Below are 27,802 nucleotides of genomic sequence, written 5' to 3'. Positions count from 1 at the left end.
TACCACTCCTCCTAGTTTAGTATCATCCGCAAATTTGCTGAGAGTGCAATCCACACCATCCTCCAGATCATTTATGAAGATATCGAACAAAATCGGCCCCAGGACCGACCCTTGGGGCACTCCACTTGATACCGGCTGCCATCCAGACATGTTGAGTCTAAACTCAATATCTTCCTTCAAAGAGCATCAGATCCAGAATTCCGGTAGTTTTATTCCGCTGAAGAGCAGTTTCTTAAATCCTTAAATAACCAAGTCTACAACATTGAAAAAAACCACACAAAAGAATCCATTATTTTGAGGTATTGTATGATAATTCTAGTGTAGCCAAAAGCCAGAGTACAGCTCTATATCACTACAGAGAAATTGGACTACACATAGAAAAATGTAGAAATGCAAACTGCTGAAAAAAAAATAATAATAAGGCATCTATCCCTAGGTCTGAATTTGCCCTGCTGTATTTGGTACTGTTTTTACTAGGATCCATTGACAAAGCATTTATGCTCATGGCAAAGGAACTCAGTCCGATACCTTTTACAGGGATTCAAAGGCAAACTGAACATCCTCTTTGCATTTCATTTCAATAGATCCCGCTCTACCTGGGATGGAATAAATTCTTACATCTATGTTGAGTGTACTAGTTCAAATTGAAAATCTTTGGCATTAAATCTTCCCAAGTCTTCTGAATCAGGGACCCGCAACATGAAAGGTGGCCTTACAGTGGTAAAAATGCTTCAGAATTGAATGTTTTATTTTACACTAGAGGTTCACTCACTTCATAGCTTCAGCGGACTGAGGTTATTGCACGCTCCAAGGGCTCCTTGCATTCCACCATTCCCTGTGCCCCACTCTCCCAATCTCCCTCCATTCCACAGATTCCATGGAACTCCCCCAATCACCTCCAATGCCAGAGACTGTGTGCGCCTTCCTATTCCCACCTTCCCTCCATGCCAGGAGCTCTGTGACCCGCTTCCATCATACCAGGATGCCCAATACCACCCCTCCATGACAGGAGCTGTATGCATGCGTGCCCCATTCCTCCTCCTCTCCCCACCATTACCCTGTCAGAGATAAGTCATTGAGGATATCAACATGTTAAAACTTTATTTGGAAGAGGGGAAGAGATGACATGAAAAGTACTGTTATACTGGAAGCCATTAAAGGGCACCAACAACCAATCTAGTCTATAGATAATTACAGAGGTACTTGAAGCTGTGACTATGCTAAACAGGTAACAGCTCCACGTTCCTCTTCCCCCCCTTTGTCTTTCTAATTTTCCTCAAAAATCATATGGGTTCTGGCCACCGATTCCTCGAACATTGCCTGAAAGTTCTGAATATATCACAGGCAAACTTTAAAAAGTTATTACGTTACATACAGACAGAAATGCCGCTGAGTTGCGTGTAAAGCTTTTATAAGCTCAACCAACCTTATGGTTTTACCATAAAGTAACTCTATAAAGTATATTCTGACATCAACTGCACTACTCAGTATTTTATCTTAATGAAAGTAAAGCAAAGGACAAAAATGAGGGACCACTCTCTTGCTGAGGGGTTACAAAATTGGCAGTTCCTTTCAGTGCACAAGCAAAATAAACAGAACATACCCCTGAAGAACTGCCCCAAAGCTACACTTTACAGACAGCCACTGCCCCCAAAGAGTTTTCAATCTATATAAAATAAATGTACAAATCAAATGTCTCAAGATACATGCCCTTAATAACATTTTACCTTCTTTTTTCTCCATTTTCTATTTATCACAATCAGCTTGCAATAACAACTTCCTTTAGGCAAACCCCAGAGAAATATATGCAAGGTAAAGGCACACACCACATTTAGTGAGGCCAGGTCTACACTATATACTTACATCAGACGTCGCTATGGGGTGTGGACCAACACAGCTATACCAACCTAACCCCCAGTGTAGACAGTCTATGTCGACAGGAGGACTTCTCCCATTGCTGTAGCTCCCGCCTCTTGCAGAGGTGGATTAACTACATCGATGGGAGAAACTCTCCCATCAGCACAGCATCATCTTCACTCAACTACAGCGTTTTAAGTGTAGACCTGCCCTTCAGTGATATAATATCTTCAGAAAAAATATGTAAGGGTGGCTTTTGCTTGCATGAATTTGTGCCCAGGGTGGGGGAAAATATGGTATTTAAGGCAAAAAAATAATCTAATCTACTACAAAAGAATAGTTTATTGTTTCTCCTCAGTGAATGCACCTGCTTTTCCTCTGCTCTCTGAGAACTTCTCCCCTGACTCAGGCTACTTCTGGCATGGGGAAACCACAGGGTAGGGCTCTATCACAGTAGTTGCCAGAGCCTTTCCCCACTGCTGCTGCCACCACCACCACCACCAGAGCCTTTCACTGTGGTGAGACACTACACTGTTAAAAACAGCAGTGGAGATGTGATAAGCACTGCCTGGGGCATGTAGAGAGCCATGTACCCTTAAATTCTGGTGGGTCTCTACTCCACTTACCTACGCAGCGCCTTACCATCTATGCCCCAATTTATACATATGCTAGCTGGACGTGTGGTGTCTACAGGCTACACGCCACCGTAAGTGTAGACATACCTTAAGAGCCACCATGATCCAATTAACTGATCAGATTAGAGGCTTCAAATGCTCAAATTCTAATCCAGGCTCTGCCCAGTGGCTGAGCAAATTTGATGTTATTTAACTTCATGTCTCCATTTTCCCCCATCTGTAAAAAAATAGCAACACTACTTATCACATGGTATTATGAGGAAGTAAATTTATGTTTCTACAGAAGCCTCATTGTGTAAGTGCTTCTAACGAGTATTACTGTGTACTCCACTGTTCTATGGCTAGCAACTTTGTCACCGAAATCACACTCTGCTGCAGATATGTGCTCCGGACTCTGAGGTTTCATTAAAGGAAACATTTTGACCTCATGGTTGTAAAGATATCATAACGGTAACGTTATGCAGTACTGACTTCCAAAGTTCGTAGACAGCCTGAAATAATTTCCAAAGTACAGCAGAATCTAGGAACTTTACAAAAAAAAGTTAGGTGCAGTTTACCAGAGTACCCTGAGTCTTGATTATTGCACTGAACACCAGGTTAAGATTCTTGAAGTTCAACATACACCCCTTTTTAACACCAGTCTTGGCAATTCCAGTCCCATATCACTCTCCCCCCCAAATACACACTCTATGAGTATGAAATCCTCTGATAGCTGGGTTTTAAAGAGATGGATTATGTTCAATTTTATTTTCTTTTAATACCAGAGACAGGACCTAAAATTAAAACTTGGAGATCTCCCACTTTTGGTTGATCGTCACACACAAGAAGCGAAGCTCTAGGTTGAGATCGCAGTTCCAATGTTTTCATGCATTCAAAAGGATGTTCTGAAAGAGCTACAAAGCCTATGGCTAGATCACCCACTCACGCTTTGGCTTTTAAGCTCCCTTAAAAAAAAAAAAAATGTAACACTGTGCAGTGTGGAACTTAATTTCTCTTCTCACTTTTCTTTTACGATTGAAGCAAGCAAAACAGGTATAGCCTAACAGAGGCTACTTGTATTCCAGTAAGGTAGAATTCTGAGGTGTTGAAATAAAAGATGCCGGGCCTGTACTACATATTTACTACTTATGATAACAAAAGGCAGACAGAGTTTACTTAACAGCACATATGTAATAAAAGATGTCTCATTTTGTAGACAGGATAGATATTAGAGCACATGCTACTCAGATTACTCAAGTGGATAAGCATTTCAATATTTTTGGAAGGATCATCATACTGTGGGACTGTTTCTTTATTAAGAACAATTCACAATTACCATCAAAGGAAGAGGACCTTTGCTGTAACTTTTAGTAAATTATCTTTATTCAGATTTTAAATGTAAAAAGAGACAGGCTGTTTAAAAACAATACATTCAGATTTAGAGTCAAGTTGCTATACATAATACATGCACATTATCTGTTTTCTTATGTTACAGTATCTTCACACATTGTTGAGTTATTCAAGAACATGCATTACAAACACTATAAAATGCATTTATATACGTTAGCTTTTAAGTAGGCTTGGAGAGATTATATTCTTAACAGTAAAATATCAGTAAACGTTGATTTTACTGTACACACACAAACTGATTAAAAATATTTCCATCAATAATAATCCATAAAACACAATTTGTGTTTTAACTGTTATAGTTTTAACTTTTTGAATCTCAATTTCTACTTTCATTAAATAAATTATTGTCTGCCCCCCAGAATTTCCTGCAACTTTGAAAATGTAAAGCGATAAAAATAAAAAAAACAAATCCCATAATTTCATGCAACTGTTTAAATTTAATTTGATAAAAAAATTTAAAATCTTAAAAATAAACATGGATATTATTCATCAAAATTATAAAAGCAAAAAAAGTCATTCTGCCTACTGAAACCACTAAAAGTTGCTGAAGAACAGAACTGTTAGGTAACAGGTTTTGTGATCATAAATTAATATAGTGAAACAGTGTCTGCAGAGACAGAATTAAGCTGCGTATTTCCAGAATAAGGAAGGACCTAATGAAAATTATGGAGTACAATAGACATTTCTCTCATTTCTGTTAAAGAACCCACCTCTTGTTTCCAGGTGTTGCCTTGTCTGTGCGAATATACGTTTGCACTTCACAAATGTATAGACACTGAACCCAATGGGTGCAGGTACAATTTCTGTATGTACCAGTATAACTTTAATGAACGTGTACCCACTGATGCCTGTTTTAGGAGTGCCCCCAAATAATTTTTCACTTGTCAAAAACAATCACATGTAGGCGTAAACTGTTTTGGACATGCACAAATGGAGGCCTGAAAGAGGCCCTTATAAAAATTTACCGCTATCATGCTGAAGAAATTTTTTTATCCAGTTGCTGCTTCAGAAGAATATCTGCACACAGTTATGCCCATCATCACTTTGGTTGGTGACTGAAACAGACAGAGGGCATATGTTCATGTATCTGCGGACTATTAAATATAAGTAAAAATGCCTTTAGAACATACTTCAATCCCACGCACTTATTAGTATGTATTATTTGTATTATGATAGTACTTTGAGACCCTAGCCGAGATCAGGGACCTGTGGTGCTAGGCAACGATACATGCACAACAAAAGAGTCCCTGCTCCAAAGCATTTACAATCCAACTCGAGAGAAAGTTATTATAACTGTTCTCATTTTACATGTGGGGAAGTAAGAAACATTAAGTGACTTGCTCAGGGTCACACACAGAATCTGAAGGACACCTGGAAATTACACCCAGTTTGCTGAAGTCCCAGTCCAGGGCCTTAACCATAAGACCATTCTTTTCATTTGCTTGAAAGCAGCATGTTAATACTTTTGAGTATCTTATAACTATTCTCCATTGTGATTTCAGTGGAGTGACATGACAGGCACACAGTGAACAGACTTTTCTTCGGGATTGAACACGTTACCACTGATCTAATTTTTCTGCTGCCTCATCCCTTTGCCACTGCACTTCCTCTGCCAGCTTTGATTGCATAAGGAGGATGTGGTCTTTGTAGTTATGAGACTGAAAAAATGTTGTGACTTTCGAACTGAACAATTTACTTATCCCAATAAACATTTTGATTTAAAATTTTAGAGCTTCTTTATAAATATAAGAGACACTTTAAGAAGCTCTAAAGTTCAACAGCTCTGAGAAAAACTTCAGCAGCTCTGTTTCCAATTTGTTACATACCTTTTCAGAACTGTCCCACACACTCCAACATTAGTAAAACAACTAGCAGGAAGAAATGACTGTTCAGTTGCTGCTTTTATTGAACTAATTATCTTGTACAACTTGCATTTTAAAAATGATTACGCTTGTCATCAAGACGACACTTAGCCTGACTCTGTTTCCACTGATCAGTTGGAACAGAGTCAAGCCAACACTAAGCACTTTCGAAAATCCCACCCATAATATTTAAATCTCCTTTAATAAGTTAGAACTTTGTTTAGGTACTTAAAAATGTTTTTTGGCAGCAGAGGGAAAAATCAAGACTGCCAATGGGACTAAAAGGGAAACATTTCAGCTGGCAGGAAAATACTTAAGGACCACCACTGAATTAAAGAATATCAGAATACTTAAAAATTTTGAAATTTAATAGTCCTAGAATTCTAATATTCTAAAAGTCAATGGAAAAAACCTGTAGATCTTTTTTCCTTAAACACACTTGTTATATTAGATATCAGAGATTTACTAGGAAGTTCCTACCTATGGTAAAAGCACACATACCACAAGATGTCTAAATAAAACTTCTGTTCCTGTTAAAAATCTGCACAAGTATCTTGTCCAATAACTCTCCCCAAATCCTTCCTTTGACTCAATTAAGAGAACTTTGTCAAGTGTTCTGCAAATAGTGTCTCGGGGGGGTGGGGGGGGGGGGGGGTGTTAATACAGTCAAACTATGTGAAAAAGGAAAAAATTCTTTTATGTAAAGAATGAATCTCGGCTCTAAACGCAGACATCCCTCTTCCATAGCCCTGCAAACATCAACTATCAAGGAAATGTATTTATGATACTGATCACGTGTCATGTTATATTCAAAGAGGAAAGAATACAGGATTAATCTATTTTTAACTTCGGGAAAGCTGACTCAATCTTGAACATTGCATAACAACATATGGGTAATTCATGTTTTGATAGTTTTCTGCAAGCGTACTCTACACATTTTGCCTCTAATGTTTAACTTGAGATTTTAATAGATGTTGGGTTGAACTTGTCAACAGTGCAAATTAAAAGTTCTATTTTTACTTTTAAGTGTGCTCATAAGTGTTTACACAAGGAAACGTTTTTACTCAAGTTTTGAAATTCCAAGTTTCAGATTTGATTTACTGAGTTTTCATTTTCTGTATTCTATTTGATGTATATTTTGAAACCACTTAACATAAAAATAGATATTAATTTCTGATGTGTACATATGCTTCCTATTACTGGAATTAACTATGATGAATACTAGATAAGGCTTGCACAGTTTATCCTCTTCTCCTAGATTTGAGGAATTCTGAAGAGGCTGCAGACAGCTACAGATATATAAAAGTTGTTGGACAGTTACTTTGAATTGTGGCCTGGATCTAGTCGTAAAGGATGCAACTACAGTAGATGCATGTTAAGGCTGGTAAAGAAGGTAATTTTATAACAGCATACAGCGGCAGTCAAATAAGATCACAGAATGTTAGAACCATTAGGAAAGGGATGGAGAATATAACTGAAAATATCAAAGTCACTATATTAAGCCATGGTACATCCACACTTTGAATACTGAGTATATCTGAACAAAGATATATTAGAATTGGAAAAGGTGTAGAGAAGGGGAGCGAAAATTATTAGGGGTATGGAACAGCTTCCAGACAAGGAGAGATTAAAAAGAGGGGGACTGTTCGTCTTCGAAAAGAGATGACTAAGGGGTATATGATAGAGGTCTATAAAAACATGAATGGTGTGGAGAAAGTGAATATGGACGTGTTATTTATCCCTTTACGCAATACAAAAATCAGGGGTCACCCCAGGAAATTAACAGGCAGCAGGTTTAAAACAAACATAAGGAAATACTTCTTCACACAACACAATCTGTGGAATTCAGTGGGATGTCATGAAAGCTGTAAGTATTAACTGGGTTCAAAAAAGAATTAGGTACATTCATGGAGGAAAGGTCCATCAATGGGCCTATTTGTCAAGAAGGTCAGATGCAACCCCATGCTCCAGGCGTCCCTAAACTTCCAACTACCAGAAGTTTGGACTGGACGACAGGGGATGGATCACTCCAAATCGCTCTGTTTGTTCATATCCTCTGAAGCATCTGACGCTGGCACAGTCAGAGACAGAACACTGGGCTAAACAGACCACTGGTCCGACCCCATATGGTCATTCTTATGTTATGTTTGAATAAAATAGATCAGTAAGGATCCTGACTCCCTCAGCATCTTAGAAATGCCGACATTTAGACAGAGTACCACCAACAAAACTGACAGAGACCAAGTAGTAATGAGTGTATTTAGTCCAAATGTCCTCCTACAGAAAAATCTCACCAAATAAAAAGAAAGGAATTGCTATACCACATCAAGCCATAAGTCCAATTTACCAGGTATTCTGTGTCTGACTGTGGCTATTACATGATACTTCAAATAAAGGTGCACAAAAAGAGAGGGCAATTACTGAACAACCTAGTCATAATGAAATGCCTGCCTTAACCTTTGTCAACTAGCGGCTGACTTATGCCTTTGGCCACATTATCATGCCCACTCCCTTCCCCTTTTTAAATCTAGTCAATGTACTAGATATTCTCAATATCCATATAAATGTCTAATTTTTTGTTAATCCTACTTAACTTAATATCGAGCAACAGAATTTCCATCATATTAGTATGCATCATAAAAAATTTCCTGGTTGTTGCCTTTCCAATTTAAATTTGTTATCTTGTTTATATTATGAGAAAAGGTAAATATGAGCACTTTATATACTTTCTCTATACCATTCATTTTATACCTATATTCCCCTTTTCATCTTTTCTCTAAGCAAGCAAGTTACAGTCTTTCTAACCTCTTCATAAAGCAGTCTTTCCATGCCTCTAGTCATTTTCATACAGAAGTTAACACCACACAGAAATAATGGTTAAACTGGAGTTCAGGTTGAGAGTGCAGATAAATTGGATGCATCCGATGAAGTGAGCTGTAGCTCACGAAAGCTCATGCTCAAATAAATTGGTTAGTCTCTAAGGTGCCACAAGTACTCCTTTTCTTTTTGCGAATACAGACTAACACGGCTGTTACTCTGAAACCAGATAAATTGGAGTTATTTGAAAAGTATACACATTACAAAAATAGGAAAGTCAGAATCAAGATGACAGGAACTTTTAAAAAAAATTAAAGATAGGAAAGTGCAAGTTAATGTTAACACTACAAAACCCCCAAACATCTGGAAAAAAATTCACATTTATGATAATCAATATTAACTCATCTCCCGCAGATATGTCATTTCCCTCCTATTCTCCTCTTTTATGGGTGAAGTACAGTACAGAAATATGATTATATAATTGGTTTTAGACTCACACATTCTAAGACACTAATCACGATGACTCTTCACACTAAACTTACTTTTCACAAAATTTCATTATCTGGATATAGTGTATCTTCATATACAAACCTCCTATCTGTGTACATGACATCTATAACCATCAGCTCAAGCCCCATGAGGTGTTGAGCAAACGCACAGAATTGAGTGCTTATCGAGAAAGGGAAAGGATTTGCTTCAGTATTGTGTCTCTCTAATCAGGCGTTTGTAAAACAAATTTTTTGTGGACACACCGTATGGTTAAGGTGAAGGCATTTTTTATTTTCACCAAGACGAAACTGTCACTGATCTATATCATAATCAGTTTGATTCTCTTCGTGCACCTGTATGTAAGCAGAGTTTGAATAAGCGCTCCCCTGACATCTAGTGATATTCTGGGGGAAAAGACTTCAAGAGCAGACTGTGTTTGCATAGGCACACCTACTCTGCCTACGTGCGCAGCATGTTGGGAGTTTCTTTCCCAAAATGATCAACTTTGGCTGCTTTTGGGTTACAATTCACTTCAGCGCTGATCATCGGAGCCCTGGGTGCTTGGGATCCCAGTAATGAGCGAGTGTTGTGGGAATCTATGCCTCGCTGATGCAGCTATTCATGGTGTTGGACATCATCAGGTGTTCAAGGGACTTCTATTTAGAACATATCAGACATCAGCAATACCAAGAGATGAGTTGGAGTGCCACTGAGAAGCGAAGTCACAAAAGTAGCTGAAATACTTCTCTGACCGATTATATTTACTGAGGGACAATCTATCCTAAATTCTCCATTACTGAGGGACAAGCTACACTCTTTGCTATATTTGCTTCCTACAAGCTACATCTGATGAGACAAGGAGATCATCATAAGTATAGAAAGATATGTCATGCAGAAATCAATAGGCACTACTGGGTGTTCAACAACTTTGAAACTCAGTCTTAGGTGCCTATATACTCTTAGTATAACTTATGAGTGATGTACCTAAATATTTGGATGCTAATATTTTAACCATACTGTTAAATTTATTAAAAATGGTGGGAGCCTAACTTTACCTACGGCCATATATATGCCAACAGGAGAGCGCTCTCCCATGGGCATAGCACATTTTCACCAGAGGCGCTACAGCGGTGCAGCTGCATCAGCAGCACTCTAGTGTAGACTTGCCCTTACAGTATGTGGAATCGTGTACTTTCTGATGCACTAGTGCATCGTAGCTAAGACAAAGCTCATCTGAGGCATGTTACAAAGGTCATCATAACCCCAGGAGTGTGCCATCCCTATTTCAATATGGATTATTATATATTTGACTAATGTTTTCTGTAATTTGATCACATCCGTCCTATTTTGACTAATCACTATAAATTTCTATTAACAAAGTTTTTCCTAGGCACTGGCTGAAGTTTGAGACCTCTCTCAAGAAAAAGACTAATAGTTCATCAGCTACAATGGTCTCAAATTAGTGTCTATCTCCTTTCCAGGGTGAGATTTTTTTCCAGCAACACTTAGAGGACCCAATAACAATTGGATCCCCTGCACAAACAGAGGTAGACAAGGTCCCTGCCCAAAGTGTTTACAATCTATATTTTTAAGGTCTTAATTATTCCTTCAAATCTGGAGAATTTTTTTTAGCTTTGCAACAGATGTTGTATTTCAGTTTCCAGTCAAAAATACCTTTCCCTTGGATCATAGATAAGAGTTCAAATATCAGTCACATGCTTAAGTATATAAAAGTTCCTGCCTCTTCATAAAAGGGAAAAGAAAACCAAACAATAGTCCTTCCATCTCCATCAGAGCTCATCACACCAGGCAGGTTGTACACACTGTAGCATGTGCTGGATAAATTCTTTACTGAGAATGCTATTAATTCATATGGTACCACTAATGCTTGCCCCTGTCTACTGTGGTGATTACTATTCTATGCTGGATCCCTCTTCTCTCCTCTCCCTCCTACCCCTGTAGTCAGGATATTTATCCAAGGAAACCTTCAAAAATTTAGTGAAGTAGAAAAAGGACAGGGGACTATTCTGAGACAGAAGTGATTTCATGTAGTCTAGATCAAATCAGGTACAACCAATTAGCTCAGAATGTACCCAAAATCCCTTTTGCCTGCATGGAGAGAAAATAATATAAAACACATCCCACTTGGGAAAGTAATAGTGAGTATATTTATTCTCTTCTGCAAGTAGCAATGAATTCTAGCAAAGCCTGTTCTGTGCAGTTAATTGGACCATACCTGAGACATTTGATCTACTGGGAAGGGTAATACATCTGCCAGTAATAATGATTTAAAAGCTTTTAAAACAGGGACTCTGCCACAGAAAACCAGCCAAATCTCCACTCAGATTTCCCAAAACAATTTTAGTGAAAGCTATTCCAATGACCACTCCAATAAGCAAGTACTGAAGTAGCAGCATGAGACTGTTTGACCTTTTAAGGAAGGCTCCTGTTAGAAAACGTTTCTTTTTCTGGTTCTTTTTTTGCTGTTAACAAGACTAAAGGAATCCTACATTTCTTCTGAGATTCCTTTCTCCAGATTTCTTTATTTCCATGTGGAAAATTCCCATGTGTATTTCCAGCACACATTTCTTACCGCCAGTAAAGATCAGCATGAAAAAAAAAAAAACCAACGAGAGGATCACACAATTCTTGTCACATTCTTTCTACTGAATTCCTTATAGTCAAACTAAAAACAAAAACCTTAACTCTGGCCTCACCTAGATAAATGTATTCCCCATATAAAATGTGTTGTGTAGTGAAAGTGTTATTTGAGAGGCAGTCCAAGGTAAGAGTTAAGGTTTCTTGGATGTGTGTGTTATGCGTGCTTGTTTGTAAAGACAAAGTGAGCTTTTTTTGTGGAGCTGCAAAAACGTTTGGGTGTTCTGTCCGATATGTTGAATCTAGTTGCTGTGGATGCTATTGCTCCCTTACCGGGTGATTTCCCTGGTTTGTACTGATTGTAGATATGTGCACTTGAACTTTCTTATCTAGCAACTCTTGTCCAAGCTCTCATCACCTCATGTCTGGACTCCTGCAACATCCATCTCTCTTGACTTGACACATGCAATCTTGCCCCACTCATATCCATTCAGAATGCTTCTGCAAAGATTATTTTCCTAGCCCACTGTTTTGACCATGTCAACCCTCTCTTTACAGATCTCCACTGGGTGCCTTTTCTTTAATGCATGAAAACATAAGCTACCTATGTTCACTTTCAGGACAGGTCTATCACCACCTTATTTATCATTTGCTATCAGGCTATTGATGCTCACCACCTATCGGCCCATGATGCCAGTTTCCCATGCAGCCCCTCACACAAGGGAGGTGCTCCCCATAACCATCTGCAAAGCTACCTCCATATCCACCTTCAAATTCGTCACAACTCTTTGTCACGATGCCTACAAAAACTTAACAGTTAGGTACTGTGTGCAGAGATCACAGACTATCATGATGATGTATCATCTCACTATTTCCTTGTACTCCACCTGTCTGTATCTACCAATTGTCTTCTGTCTTATATTTAGATTATAAATTCTTGGGGCAGGGACCATCTTTTTGTTCTATTTGTACAGCACCTGGAACAACAGAGTCCTGGTAACTGCTTCGGTGCTACAATGATACAAATAAACAACGTAACAGCCATACTGGGTCAGACCCATGGTTCATCTAGCCCAGTAGCCTGTCTTCCAACAGTGGCCAGAGCCAGGTGCCGCAAAGGGAATGAACAGAACAGGTAATCATCAAGTGATCCATCCCCTGTCGCCCATTCCCAGCTTCCAGTAAACAGAGGCTAGGGACACCATCCCTGCCAATAGCCACTGATGGACCTATCCTCCATGAATTTATCTAGTTCTTTTTTTAACCCTGTTATATTCTTGGCTTTCATAACATCCTCTGGCAAAGAGTTTCACAGATTGACTGTGCGTTGCGTGAAAAAATACTTCCTTTTGTTTGTTTTAAACCTGCTGCCTATTAATTTAATGTGGTTAACCCTATTTCTTGTGTTATGAGGAGTAAACACTTCCTTATTTACTTTCTCCACATCAGTCATTTTATAGACCTCTATCATATCCCCCCCTTAGTCGTCTCTTTTCCAAGCTGAAAAGTCCCAGTCTTATTAATCTCTCCTCATATGGAAACTGTTCCGTACCTCTAATAATTTTTGTTGCCCTTTTCTGAACCTTTTGCAATTCCAATATAATAATAAAATGAGCAACCTTAACTCCTACACAACTATCTGCCGGGGAGAGAAGGGGAGCCGTTTCCTAAGTTTGGTTTTCCTCACCCTCTTAACGGGAAGGGGTGAAGTAGTGTTGGCAAGAGGTGTATCAGTCTACTGGGGCAAGGAGGAATATCAGTCAGCATAGACATAGAGGAGACAGGGAAAGTAGCAGAGCAGCATGGAGGCTGCTGGGAACCGAGGCAGAACAGTAATGCAAAGTCGTTGATGTGGCAGCAACGTGGGAGGATGATACAGGGACAGACATGTCTGCATAGATGTGAGGGAATGGGTCTGAGGGGTTTTTTTGTTGTTGGTTTTTTTCATAGAAGAGAGTAATGCCAGGGAGGAGCTTCACACATAGAAAGCATAGGAAATTATCTGGAGCTGGTCCTCCCCAACCACACTTTGTCCCTTCTCAGATTCTCTCCTGAAACACTTATTAGCAATTCATACTTAAAATTTCCCACGCTACTATATTAGCATGGTTGTATTCTGTGTGTAGTTCTTTAGTTGCTACATCTGATGAGACAAGTATAGAAAGATATGTCATCCAAAAATCAATAGGCGCTACTGGGTGTTCAACAACTTTGAAACTCAGTCTTAGGTGCCTATAGCGGGCCGTAGGAGCCTAACTTTACCCACCATTTTAAAAAAATCTTTTACCTGCTTAGCTTGGTTATGCCTTTCTCCATAAATTTAGGTTGGATTGTCAAAACTGACTAACAGGTTTAGCCACACAACTCCCATTAATTTCAATGGGAACTGTATGGCTAAATACACTTAAATAGCTTTGAAATTATCAACCTTATTTCTTATCCTGGTTATATGAAAAATATTCAGTTTTCTAAGATTTATGATTATGAGTAAACTAGTGTTATTGTGGTTTGTTCTTGCTTGTTCGCAATAAAGTTTATTAATACTCAGCAGTTTCTTCTTTCATTCCTCCATCTTTCTTTTTTTGATACCTATTTTATCCATTCATGAAGATTAAGACCTGACTTGAAGATTCTAAGGCCAAGAACTGGATCACAAGAGAAGAAAAAAAAAGTGCTTTTATGCCCCTCGTAATTTTAACTCCACTAAACATCATCTTCCAGTCCTGCAAAGATTTACATACATGTCTAACTTTAAAAACACAAATAGCCCCATTAAGCTCAATGGATTCAAGTGTCTAAGTAGTCACAGGATCAGGGCCCCAGGCACCAATCCTGCAATGAGCTTTGTTACTCCAGTTCACAGAAGTCACTGCAGAATCAGGGATCACCACAATGAGTGGATGAGAACACTGAGCTCTTCTTATGGTAATTTATTGGCACATTCTTTACTGGAGCATCTAAGAGAAACTAATTTTGTACTGAGTTGCAATCTTAAGTTTTCACCAAGGCCAAATAAAAATGCAGAAGGAACATTCAAAAGGTTATACAAATACCATTTTTGTAGGCATGCCCTAAAGCACTCCTGTAACATTAGCATTCCCAGATATAATACTTAATCATTTCTGGATACCATCTGAGAATCCAGTAACAAACTGACTTAGTATAAAACCAGAAACCTACATCTTAATATAATGAGATTCCTCGGGGAGGGAAAACTGATCTAACAAGTTAAACTTTCATGAAGCATGATTTGAGATTCAGGAAACAACTACACTAGAAGTCTTGTTTTATCCAAAGTAAAGGTTCAAATATGTTTTAAGAATTTGCAAAAAAAAACCAAACCTCTGAGACTAACTGTAAAATGGTTTCAATATCTCTAATCCATTCAAGTTTATTTCATTGCAGTATGTGTAATAAAATCAAATGCATACAAATACTTTTGATCTTTATGCACTAAGTCATGTACAGAACAGATAATTATAGGTTTGCTCTGTTTCTTGGCTTTAGTTGTATTACATAGTTTAGCCAAAGCAAAATTGCTGAGACATGAGAAACATATATACACTTCTTTTAATAAACCAAAACATTAACACATTTTATAGAATCACTACTCAAACACTCTTGGATTGTGAATTCATTTCATGAAGAAACTGGGAATGAAAAAGGACGTTCTTAATTAAACAGGATATTACAACGTCAAATGTAGAACTCTGAATTTCATCTTTTAAAGTAACTTTAATCTGTCTATTTTACTACTTGCTCTTCACACACAAATATCTACATCTATATAGCTTTCTGCTGACAGCCGTGCTTCTAAGAAGTCTGGAAGACAGATCTTTGAACTACCATATGGCATGTGACACGGAAAAAGCACTGGCTGTCAAACTCCATCCACCCCATGCCAGTTTAAAGAACACGTGGGCAATATTAAGACGGAAGAAAAAACATGTTATAGCTACCAAATGTTTGTAACTAAGTTCACAATCTAATTCAGAACACTGAAGCACTCCCTGGCAGCACATGCCAGAAAAAAAATACTGAAAATTTCAGTTACGCAATTAAAACTTTACCAGTTGCTTAATTAGCTTTTTGATCATCTGAAAAAAGTTACATAAATTATATAAAAATATTTACACACTTAATTTGAAAACATCTAATTTTTCTTAAAATTTATTTTCATCCACTACTAGATACAGTCTATTTACAGTGCATTTCTTTCTGCTACAAGGACATTCTGAGTAGTCACAGCACTGTTGCCTGGATACTCAAGATTTCTTTGATGTATCTGCTGATCCAAGTGCAACTGCAATGTAATTCCAATTTACTGGTCACATATGGAGAAGATTAAATTCCCCTCTAACAAAATTAGTAAATACAACCCCTTAACACAGATTGTGAGACTACAGTAAACATCAGAGTGGGCCTATATTAAACATAGCTATTATAGGGAAAATGCTAAATTATTCCAGTCAGAAAGTGTACTGCTACTGCTCATGACAACTGTAAAAAACTAAGGTATAAATTTTGCCATCAGGCACACATATTGATCTCCCACTAAGTAAATGTGAATTACATATGCACACCTGATAACAGAATTAGGCCATAATAGAAGATAACAGCTCTCTCACATAGAGTCTCCATTCTGTGTGCTGAAAAAAGTTTAAGGATTTACTTCCTAACTGGTGGGTGGAGAAAACAGTGTTTGCCATATCCCTGCAGTCCAGCATCACACTTTTGGCAGTGACCATTAGCTAATGCTTCAAAGACACCACCCTGCACCCCCTTCGCCATCCCATGCACATATCAAGTTGTGAATATTTGAGATTGAGAAGTTAGAAGGAAAAATCAGTTTAACTTCTTCCAAAATTCATGTACAGTACCTATTATTTTACACTGAGTTCTTAACAGTATTTAGAGTAATCCAAATGTTTTTCAAAAAGAAAAGGAGTACTTGTGGCACCTTAGAGACTAACCAATTTATTTGAGCATGAGCTTTCGTGAGCTACAGCTCACTTCATCGGATGCATACTGTAACTCACGAAAGCTCATGCTCAAATAAATTGGTTAGTCTCTAAGGTGCCACAAGTACTCCTTTTCTTTTTGCGAATACAGACTACCACGGCTGTTACTCTGAAACCAAATGTTTTTGTTTCATTGTGAGACTATTTCTCACTGATTTACCACCTAGATAATTGCAACCACTTGTTCCAAAATTGCTTCCTGTGAAGGTGACCTATAAAAGGAAAAAAAAATTGGTTTGGTCTTTTCCTTCTTTATGTTGAAGATGTGTTACATGAGCACCTGGAGGTCCTAACCAGAATCAAGTCCCTACAGTGCTAAGCACAGTACAAATATGTAGCAAGGAACAGTCACTGTCCTTAAGCGTTTATAGTTCATACATTCTAAGGGAGCACTGATCATCTAGATTGATTTTCTACATAACACAGGCCACAGAACTTCCACAAAATAATTCCTGTTTGAACTTGAGCATCTCTTTTAGAAAAGCATACAATTTTTATTTAGAAATTGCCAGTGAAAGAGAATCCTCCACAACTTTTAATAACTTGTTCTAATAGATACTTACCCTCATTGTTAAAAATATACACTTTATTTCCACTCTTAATTTAACTAGCTTCAACTTCAAACCTTTGGATCTTTTTATATCATTGTCTGCCAGACTGAAGAGCCTATTATCTAATTTGTTCTCCATTTAGGTATTTACAGATTGATCAAGTCACTCTAACCAGACAATACAGGGAAAGGGTTGAGGAAAGGGAAATAAAATCTCAGAAATGTAGGGCTGGAAAGGTTGTTAAAAGGTCATCTCATCCACCACCTTCATAACTAGACTATCGCGGACAAGATGTTACCTAACCTTTTCTTAAAAATCTCCAATGATGGGGATTCCACAAATGTAACTTCCTAGTACACCTATCTCTTGCTTCTGTTATATTGCTATATTCCGTGCCATTTTTTGGGGGGTGGGGGGGGGGTGGGGGGGGGACGACCTCTGGACATTCTCTCCTCATGTGGATTGCCTGTTTGCTCCAACCCCCTCCCAAACACTACTTCAGTGTGTCTTTATCTTAGCCTCATTCCACCTCTCCTCCATGCTCCAGCCTCCCTCTTTTCCATACCCTATCTTCCCTCTCCCTTCAGCTTTCTGAGTGTTTTGCTAATCCCTTCCAAAAAAAGAAAACAAAAATGTATTTTTTTTTAAAAATCCCAAACATTAAGAGAGCATAGATCTGATCAGTTGCTTTAACTCACCAAACCATATTCCAATTGTTTAATGTTTAAGAGACCAATGCATACCAGCTAAACTTTACTAGTGATATTTAAAATGACAAGAGTACGGATCATTTCTAAAGATGAGGAATTAAGGGGAAATGGGTTCTACCGTGTGTGCATGTGCACTTTCACACACTTGTCTATTAAGACTTCTCTAAAAAATATTAAAGGCTAATCAAGCTAAGAATATAAGATTTATTCTCATCTAAGTATTTTTCCACAGGAATTAAAAACACAACAGAAGAGCTGCATGAAGAAAGCCAAGCATGCAGAGTAAAATGTTAAAAAAAAAAAAATCAAGATTTAGTCTGTTAAAGCACATCACTATTGTTAAAGAAAATTCCCTTACGTGCAAAAGATTCCAAACACATTTCCTACCCAGGAGATACTGAATATTACTTCATATAAAATATGATCCTCCTTTCCCCATAATAAATTCCCACATCCCATGTACCTAAAGAAGCTGATGGACATTTTGGATCGTCAAGCTGTGCACAATTTACCAAGTTATATTATTTCTGTCTGAAATCAGTAAGAGCAGGACTAGACCTTGGCTGTCAGCAAGCATCTTGGATTTCCAAGGGAAAAGCATATTGTAAAGACGGGAGAAATCACAGGTCCCCAAACGTATCCTAATTAGTTCTTTGAATGTTAAATTCTCCTTATTGGATATCCAAACTTCTATGTCTAGTCTGGGAATTTTTCAGTAATTGTGAACAGGACTAAGTAAATTCATAAGACTATAATGCCAAGGAGCGTCTAGATTCCAAAACTGCTCTTTCTGTGATCAAAATTCCAACTATGCATCCAGCTCTGCTGTTATTCTTCCCCTGCCTCATCGTGATATTATAATAATGGTTTTTTTTCTCTCTCCATGTCTTGATGCTGGACCTTTATTTAACACGCCATAAGGAAACCAGCAAACATAGGGATTGGCTTAATATTACAAAGAGATGGAAAAGCAGAGACATGTTTTCAACATTTCTGCTTCTCCTATCCCATCATATATACAATATAAAATGATGTTTACTGGCATGAGAAAGTATCTAGAAGGGGCTAAATGTGGTTTCTCACTTTTTTTTGTCCAAAGTGTTTGCAGTCTGGAAGTTCTATCGGATCAATCACTGCTCCTGGATTCTCAGTTGCCCATAGTGCCTACTATGGGCTACAGCTGGGTGACAGCCACTTTGCTACCTCCAAACTCGTCTACTGCAATGAATTATACTTGGGGCTACTCTTTAAGACCACACAAGACTTCAGCCATGTAAAATGCAACTGCCCAACTGCATAGTTCGATGGGGTGGGGAGGAGACAGTATGGCACTATAAATGCATACCACCTGTGCAGTGCTAGATAGTTGCTAAGTTTGCTACAGTTACTCAAAGGACTCAACTTTAAACTTTGCATGGTCTGGTACTTAGTTCTCCACAAGACTGCTTCACACTATTTCTCTCACTACAGCCATGTAGATCAGCAGGATGCTCGTGGTGCTGGCAGTATTCAACGGAACTTCTTAGCATTCAAGTACATTTATATAAAAAGGTTTAGATCCCATAGTGAGATACACTAATACGGTGGTCAAACTTTAAAGGTGCCTCAGTTTTGAAAGATTCTACCAGTTAAAGAGACAATACTCCCTATACTTAAATTAGGAAATGCCAACAGAACCAATAATATCTCAAAGCAATAGAAACAAAGCGTGCCCACTCGATATATCATTTTTAGCATAATGAAGTCTTTAAATGAAAGACACTTGTGTAAGTGTCTGTCAGTTACTGTGGAAATAGATGCAGAATATGTTTCTTTAGCACTAAAGTACCATAGTCATCTTTAAATCTGGCATTACACAATAAAATAGAAAAATTCTAATTTAAAACTACTGTAAAAAACATAACTGATGTTAAGGTAAAACTCAGTCTCTGCTCCTTATAAATACATTAAGCTCATCTCTATAACCAAAACATCTCAAAAGAGGCTTACTTTATCCGTATTTTATTTGCTATTAAGAACTGAGTAGTTTAATTCTGACAGTGAGAAGTTTAGATTTTATAAATGAATTATTGTAAGAATGACGTTTAAAAAGGAGAGAACAAATGTTAAAATTAACAGGTTACAAGACTGAAAAACTACTTAGCAAAATTAGTATGTGTTCATATAAAATACAAGTACAAACTGAGCACTCTAGCTCTTATTTGCCTTTTCCAATAATATGCATACCTGACACTCAACACTGAATGGAAACCAGATTAAAACAAGGATAAGAGAATATTTTAATACTATGTATAATTGTGACACTAACATAATCAGGCAAGTACATTACCCATGTCCAACCATTTTCTCAAATATCTCACTGAAGAGGGTCATGGTGGCCTCTTTCAAAAGCTAAGAACTAGCTGATTGTCATGGTTATGAAAGATGATTGTGCAGAAAATAGTTTAAGAAATATGTAAAATGCTATTAGATTGCAAAACTGTTAAAAAGTGAGGCCTGTCACCTGAAGTGAGGCAGGGTCTCAGGGCAAATTCAACTGAAGTTGAGAACAAAGGATATCTGTGGAGACAAGCACTGTCTGGACCAGGTGGAAACTTACAAAGACAAACAAACCCCTGGAGAGCTCTCTGAAGAGGGGGCCTCTTGAGCTAAAAGACAGTAGAGTGTAACTGTTTAAGGGCCAAAGAAATGAGCCAGGCAGTTTTTATCCATTACAGAGGAGAAACTGCAGCAGGGGTGTCTCATGAAAGGTGGATCCCCAACTTTCTAAATTGGACAAGGGCTGCAAGGACTCACCACTGTGAGAGAAATACCTTATTAGTCAGGAAAATAACTTACCCTTATATTTGCTTTTATTTGAATCTCTATCTCAAACTCTGTTAAATAAACTTCAGTTTGGTTTTACTATAGCACAAGGGACTTAGATGTGTCTACGAAGAGCACTGAAGGGATGTGAAACCAGTAAACTAGGGTGCACTGTTTGCCTGAGGCAATGGATCAGTGTACACTGCAGGTGCTCAGAAGATAAGGGACTGGGCACTCAAGGGTAACAAAGTGGGGCATGTAAATGGCTAGCCTACAATGGGAAAGAGTGAGGCTTGTGAAGCTCAGAGCAGGGCACCTATGTTGTCAGCAGTCAGTAGCTGGGGACAAAGTTTCTCCTGGTGTGCACAGATAGCTCCCTTCCGCTGTAAGCGGGGAGCAGTGATTCATTCTGGATACACTGGGTAACCCCCAAAAGTGTGTCTATGATTAGTTTATGAATTCCACTGTTGCAGGATATTCCTGAGAAAAACAACAAAAGGATACAAGAAGACTACACATTTCAGAAAGCAAAAACATCTGCATTTATACAAAGAAAAAATTTACAAACCTATCCATTTTCATCAGTCTAAACAAATTGATCAAACTGAGGTCAGAAGCTTCTCTTCCATGGAATAGTATAAAAAAGATGATAGTGCAGGTACGCCTTTCCTTCAAGTACTCTGGTATTTTAAGTGTGGTACAATACTGGATTAGATGGGGAAGGAATTTTCTTCCCAGGTCAAATTGGCAGAGACCCTGGGGTTTTATTTTGCTCCCTCTGGGTCACTTGCTGGCTTCAGCTAGAGTAAATGGTGGATTCTCTGTAACATGAAGTCTTTAAATCAAATTTAGAGAACTTCAGTAACTCAATCAGCAGTTATGGCCTATTACAGGAGTGGATGGGTGAGGTTCTGTGGCCTGATAGGTACAGGTGGTCAGACTAGATGATCAGGATGGTCCCTTCTGGACAGAAAATCTAGGTCTATAACGCAATTAAACATAGGGTGACCATACGTCATGTTTTGGCCAGGACAGTCTCTTTTTTAAGCCCTGTCCCAGCTGTCCTGACTTTTTGGGGGCAAAACTTGGCATTTGTCCCATTTGCTCTTGCCAACTGCTCATCTTGCCAAATGTTTAGGGAGGGTGGGCTCAGGCTGGCCCCGTGTGGGCGGGCCCTACTTAGGCCTGGGGGGTGAGAGGCTTGGGCTGGGCCCACTCAGGCCCCGGTGGCTTGGGTCGTGCAGGTGTGGGGGGAGCGGCTTGGGCCAGCCCCACATGGGCCCCCCAAGGCCAGTAGCTAACGCCAGCCCCGCACGGGGGAAGGGGGGCATGGAGCCTCAGGCTAGCCTCAGGCAGTGTCCCCTAGTTAAACATCCATGGCTGGCCCATGTCAGCTAACAGCAGCAGAGACATCTGGGCTTGGGCTGAGACCCCACAAGTGGGGATGGTTCACCACAAGCTTTGATGTGCATATGCCATTCTCTGAATCCCCAAAGTGATTCAGCTGGGCTGGTGTTTAATTGCAGTATAAAGACCCTATGAGTCTATAAGATGAACCATCAATATGTTCAAGTATAGACAGCCCCATTGATCACAGTCTCAGTGACAGATTATGAATCACATAGAACTTGTACATTATCAGTTTGTCGTCGGTCTAAAATATTGATCGGACAGCGTTTGAATTAACAAAATTGCTCTGTGTCTTGGTTCTCTCATTCAGAACAATACCAGCACCTTAAGTAAAACGGATAGTCATCTAAAGCAGTGCTACTCAAAGTGGTGTGGTCCGCGGACCGGTGCCGGTCCACGAGCCATCGGCTGCTGGTCTGCGCGCACATAGGGGGAAAAAAATTTCCAGTCCCCCTCATCAGATAGCTTGAAAAGCACTGGTCTAAAGGCTCCTTAAATACACTGATGATCTGTGCCCCTACTTAAAACTGGCTTCTCTTTCCACTTCAGTCTTAATAGTACACCACATACAAAGCTCCTCAAGTCCTTTTCCGGTCAAAAGCTCCTCCCCATGCACAACCTTTCAAAGCAGTTGGAGGGGAGCGGAGGTTTGCCCCACACCAACTCACGCGCAGCGACACCCGTGGGACTCGCTCTGCGTGCCGCCGGGTGAGGCAGGCTTGGAGAAGAAAGAGCCTGGAGCGGGGGGAACCCGGCAAAAGCCACTTCGCCCCCTGCCGTTTCCAAAGGGCAAAGGAGCAGGCGCAGCACGGCGCGGCCAGCCCCACATCCCCCGGGGAGGCTGCAATCACCGCCCCGACCCTCGCGGGGGTGGGGAGGGGGGACGACACCCGCTTGAGGGAGCGGGTCGTCCCCCGCCGCCGCCCACCGCCGGCGCCGACCAGCCGCCGCAACCCGACCCCCTGCGCTTCCCCTCTCTCCGGGGGCAGCGCGGCGCAGTGCTGCCCCCTCCCGCCCGCGCGGAGCCGTGCCCCGGCCAGCGGGCGGCTTATGAAACCGGCTCACTCGGGCAGCCCGGCCGGCCTCCGAGTCCAGCCCGGGCCCGCCGCGGGGAGCCCGCTCCCTCCGCCGCCCTGGGCCCGGCCCGCTCCGACCGCCGGCTCCCGGGCCGTACAGCGTGAGCCGCGAAAGGGCGGGGGGGGGCACACCGGGCCCGCCCCCCCCCGGCACGTGTCGGTTGAGTCGTCCCCCCCCCGACACCTGCCAGCCGAGCCCCCCCCAGACGTCGAGACCGCAGCGACCCCCCCCCCCCCCCGGCACCTGCCAGCCGAGCCCCCCCCGTACCTCGGACACCTCCTCCTCTTCCTCCTCCTCCTCCTCCTCGCTGCCGCCGTCGCTGCTCTCGCTGCCCCCGCTGTCGCTGCTGCTGGCCGGGCGGCAGGTCCGGCTGCGCTTGGGCTTCTGCGGCTTCTTGTGCAGCAGCAGGTCGCAGACCCGCACCAGCCCCCGCGGCGCCGCCGCCGCCGCCGGCGAGGACTTGCCGCCGCTCAGCCCCGCGGGGGGACCCGGCCCGGCCGCGGGGCTCCCGGCATCGCCGCCGCCGTCTCCTTCCGCCTTGTCCATGGCTGGGGGCCGCGCTCGGGAGGCACCCGGGGCTGCTGTCGCCGCTGCCTCGGTCACCTCTAGCGCCGGCGCCGCGCCACTTCTCGCGATACTTGGCGCCGCCGTCACTCGGGCCGGGTGTCGCCGCCGCCGCCGCTGCTGTTGCCTCTCGCTCCCTGCCGGGCCCTTCCGCCCGGCTCCTTCTGCGCACGCGCCGCCCGCCGGAAACGCTGCCCTACGTCATGAGGCTCGGCGCCCGCCGCCTGCCCTCGAGCGCCTGCTCTCCGGCTCGCGCCGGCCGCTCGCTCTGGACTTGGAGCGGCGCCGTCTCGCGCGTCTCCCCCTCTCCCTCGTAGCCCGGCCGGCGCGAGCCCTTGTCCGTCCTCGGCTCCCGCCTTTTCTGAGGCGGGGCGATTCCTCCCCGGACTCCTGGGTTCCTTGTCCCTCGGCGGGGCGGTCCCAGCGCAAGGCCCCGGCCGTCCCGCAACCCCTACTCCCCCCGCTGAAAGCAGTGCCCGGCGGGGGGACGTGGAAAAAACCCTCCACGGGCTTCCCTTTCTCCTCGTTCGTGGGGCTAAGCACGGCAAGTGAGCTGTGCTCCTGCCCCACGATCCTGCCCTCTCCCCCCATTTAGCAGGTAGAAGAGGGCTCGGTGCTGTGGTCGCGGCACATGCCGAACCTACAGCACTTGGCTCTGACCCGGCACTTTTCATCTGTAGCTCTCAAAGCGCTTTGCAAAGCTGTATCCCCATTTGACAGGGAAACTGAGGCACAGAGGTGCTGGAGTTGCCCAGGATCACCCACCAGGCCAGGGGCTGTGCGAGGAATAGAACCCAGGGCACCTGGGTGTCATGCCAGTGCCTTATCAACTGGAAAAACCTGCTGCCTACTGGGAAGGTGGTATCTTTGACGGTAACATACATACCCTGGAGTTCATCAGTGCAGCAAGTGCATGCTAGGCACAGACACAATTTTTCCTACTCATTTTGTTTTCATATCAATAAACTGGTATACTCTGTGTGTGTCAGTTGTATGTATTGAACCAAATATTCATCTGGAAACTGATGTGCTGCATGTCTCACCCTCCATTCTCATAGCCTCCCTTTGCTTCCTTGCAGCCTGTCCCCAGGTTGTATGTCCTGGTGAGGGACAGGAAGAGCAGCCTTCAAAAAACTCACAAATTGGTCCCCAAAAAATCACAATTGGACTAAGAAAGAAAATTTAAACAACAAATGTAGGTTTTCTGTAATTATTTTATGGTTTCTGTGCCTTTAAATTACATGTGCTTCATGTTTTCATACTTTTCTCTGCAGCCATGAGGGCTACAAATTTACCTTCCTTCTTACCCCCCCCCCCCAAGCTGAGATTCTCATGCAGCTGGGAATTTAAGAAAAACACCAAATATTGTGAGACTCACAATAATACTGCAAGAGTATGCAAACCTGGGCATGGACTGTTAGACATATACTGTATCACTGAACATATAGTAAATACACTATAATAAAGTCTTGGCTTAATTGAGGCCCCTAGGTGTTACTGCAACATAATAATGTACATTGCTGTCCTTGGGTAGGAACATGGTTCAGTCACCCCTGCAGGACTGATGGGGTAGCAAGTAAAACATGCTCAGGAGTATGATCAGAGGAGCTTTTTCTGTTTTCCAGCCCTGTAATAAGCTGGCAAGATTCTGGTTAGCAGGTGTTAGAAAAGGTAGGTTAGCCCTCTGGCAGAGAGAGAGTTAGGGTCCAGCAAAGACATGTTTTAGGATAAACCAAGCTTGAGGAGACAGCTTAGGCCAGAATTTATGTTTTGTTATCTTGAGTCACCTTAGTAATTAGGCTAAAGCCCAGGAAGAGGGTAAGGTTTGACCCTACATAACATATGTGGCTTTTATCTGGAGCAGTGTGAACACTCTGTCAGCCTAGGTATGCAAGTGAAAGTGCTCTGCAAAATTTGAAAGGCCTGATTCACTGTAGTCAAAACCTCTGTTAGAATTTAACATTGCTGTTGGAATCCTAACTTGGCTACACTCCATAACCATAAAATGTGTATTTTATATTAAGAGTAATGTCCTTGTTAACTATCATTTATTCAATATTATATATACTGTATATGTAATGAATATTGGTAAAATGGCAAAGTCAAGCACTTATTAAAAGTTAGGAAATGTCAGACCACAGGTTGCCTGTGCGGCAGTAATTCTGCCCCTTCCTCCATGTGTTTTCTGACACATTCTTAAATTACATTATGTGCTATTTTTCCCCACAAAAAATTAACCTTTGTGCTGAGATCAAATTTGGAAAAAAAAAATCAGTCCAAATGGTCATTCCCCCTTTCCCGCCCCATTCCCTGATAAGTGCCTGGTCACAGGCATATACTGAAAGAGCCTCCTCAACTCTATCATTAATATCGTAATGCTACAATAATAATTCAAAAACTGGTGGGAGGGGAAGGGAAGATAATTATTCAGCTTTATTTCTTGTTCTGTGATTTATAATTTGAGCCAGACTTTTGGATCCAATTTTCGGGTGTGAGACTTGAAACCTGAATAATAATCTAAATTATAAGCACCCCTGAGAATGACACAGGTTGTGTGAACCAAAGGGAGTTAAATTGAATATTATAGCCTCATAACTACCAGTTCATTGAATGAGTGAATTCTAATGACAAAAAAGGATAATCAACCCTCCAGGCTAGCTGAGGGTGGATCTATGCGGATAAGGATTCTTACCCTTCTTAACAGGTTTCAGAGTAACAGCCGTGTTAGTCTGTATTCGCAAAAAGAAAAGGAGTACTTGTGGCACCTTAGAGACTAACCACTTTATTTGAGCATAAGCGTGAGCTATAGCTCACGAAAGCTTATGCTCAAATAAATTGGTTAGTCTCTAAGGTGCCACAAGTACTCCTTTTCTTTTTACCCTTCTTAAGTGCATTGAGATGTACAAATTAATAGTGCTACTTATATGAATTAAGTATTATTTTTATCGACAGGTTTCAGAGTAGCAGCCGTGTTAGTCTTTATCCGAAAAAAGAGTACTTGTGGCACCTTAGGGTATGTCTACACTACGGAATAAGGTCGAATTTATAGAAGTCGGTTTTTTAGAAATCGGTTTTATATATTCGAGTGTGTGTGTCCCCACAGAAAATGCTCTAAGTGCATTAAGTGCATTAACTCGGCGGAGTGCTTCCACAGGACCGAGGCTAGAGTCGACTTCCGGAGCGTTGCACTGTGGGTAGCTATCCCACAGTTCCCGCAGACTCCGCTGCCCATTGGAATTCTGGGTTGAGATCCCAATGCCTGATGGGGCTAAAACATTGTCGCGGGTGGTTCTGGGTACATATCGTCAGGCCCCCCTTCCCTCCCTCCTTCCGTGAAAGCAAGGGCAGACAATCGTTTCGTGCCTTTTTTCCTGAGTTACCTGTGCAGACGCCATACCACCGCAAGCATGGAGCCCGCTCAGGTAACCATCACCGTATGTCTCCTGGGTGCTGGCAGATGCGGTACGGCATTGCTACACAGTAGCAGCAACCCATTGCCTTGTGGCAGCAGACGGTACAGTACGACTGGTAGCCGTCATCGTCATGTCCGAGGTGCTCCTGGCCACGTCGGCTGGGAGCGCCTGGGCAGACATGGGCGCAGGGACTAAATTTGGAGTGACTTGACCAGGTCATTCTCTTTAGTCCTGCAGTCAGTCCTATTGAACCATCTTATGGTGAGCAGGCAGGCAATACGGATCGCTAGCAGTCGTACTGTACCATCTTCTGCCGGGCAGGCAAGAGATGACGATGGCTAGCAATCGTATTGTACCATCTTCTGCCGGGCAGGCAAGAGATGATCATGGCTAGCAGTCATACTGTACCATCTTCTGCCGAGCAGCCATGAGATGTGGATGGCATGCAGTCCTTCTGCACCGTCTGCTGCCAGCCAAAGATGTAAAAGATAGAAGGAGTGGATCAAAACAAGAAATAGACCAGATTTGTTTTGTACTCATTTGCCTCCTCCCCCATCTAGGGGACTCATTTCTCTAGGTCACACTGCAGTCACTCACAGAGAAG

At 41.6% G+C, this 27,802-nt stretch overlaps 1 protein-coding gene across 4 annotated transcripts in view; it reads right to left on the bottom strand.

The window, feature by feature from the left end:
- Positions 1–23,974, bottom strand: part of ANKRD17 (ankyrin repeat domain 17) — a 130,016-nt gene extending 106,042 nt beyond the window's left edge. The window contains exon 1 of one of the 4 annotated variants that reach the window (XM_037896673.2): positions 23,489–23,974. In XM_037896673.2, the coding sequence (XP_037752601.1) occupies positions 23,489–23,767 (279 nt within the window). In that variant the 5' untranslated portion in view covers positions 23,768–23,974. The remainder of the gene's footprint in view (positions 1–23,488) is intronic. The other 3 variants (XM_037896675.2, XM_037896674.2, XM_037896677.2) reach the window with 3 other exon arrangements.
- Between the last annotated feature and the right edge of the window lie 3,828 nt (positions 23,975–27,802).

This window comes from Chelonia mydas, chromosome 4, assembly GCF_015237465.2.
Source record: "Chelonia mydas isolate rCheMyd1 chromosome 4, rCheMyd1.pri.v2, whole genome shotgun sequence".
Classification (NCBI taxonomy): domain Eukaryota; kingdom Metazoa; phylum Chordata; order Testudines; family Cheloniidae; genus Chelonia; species Chelonia mydas.
The sequence above is the reverse complement of the archived record's forward strand: the minus strand, read 5'-3'. Positions and strand labels throughout refer to the sequence as shown.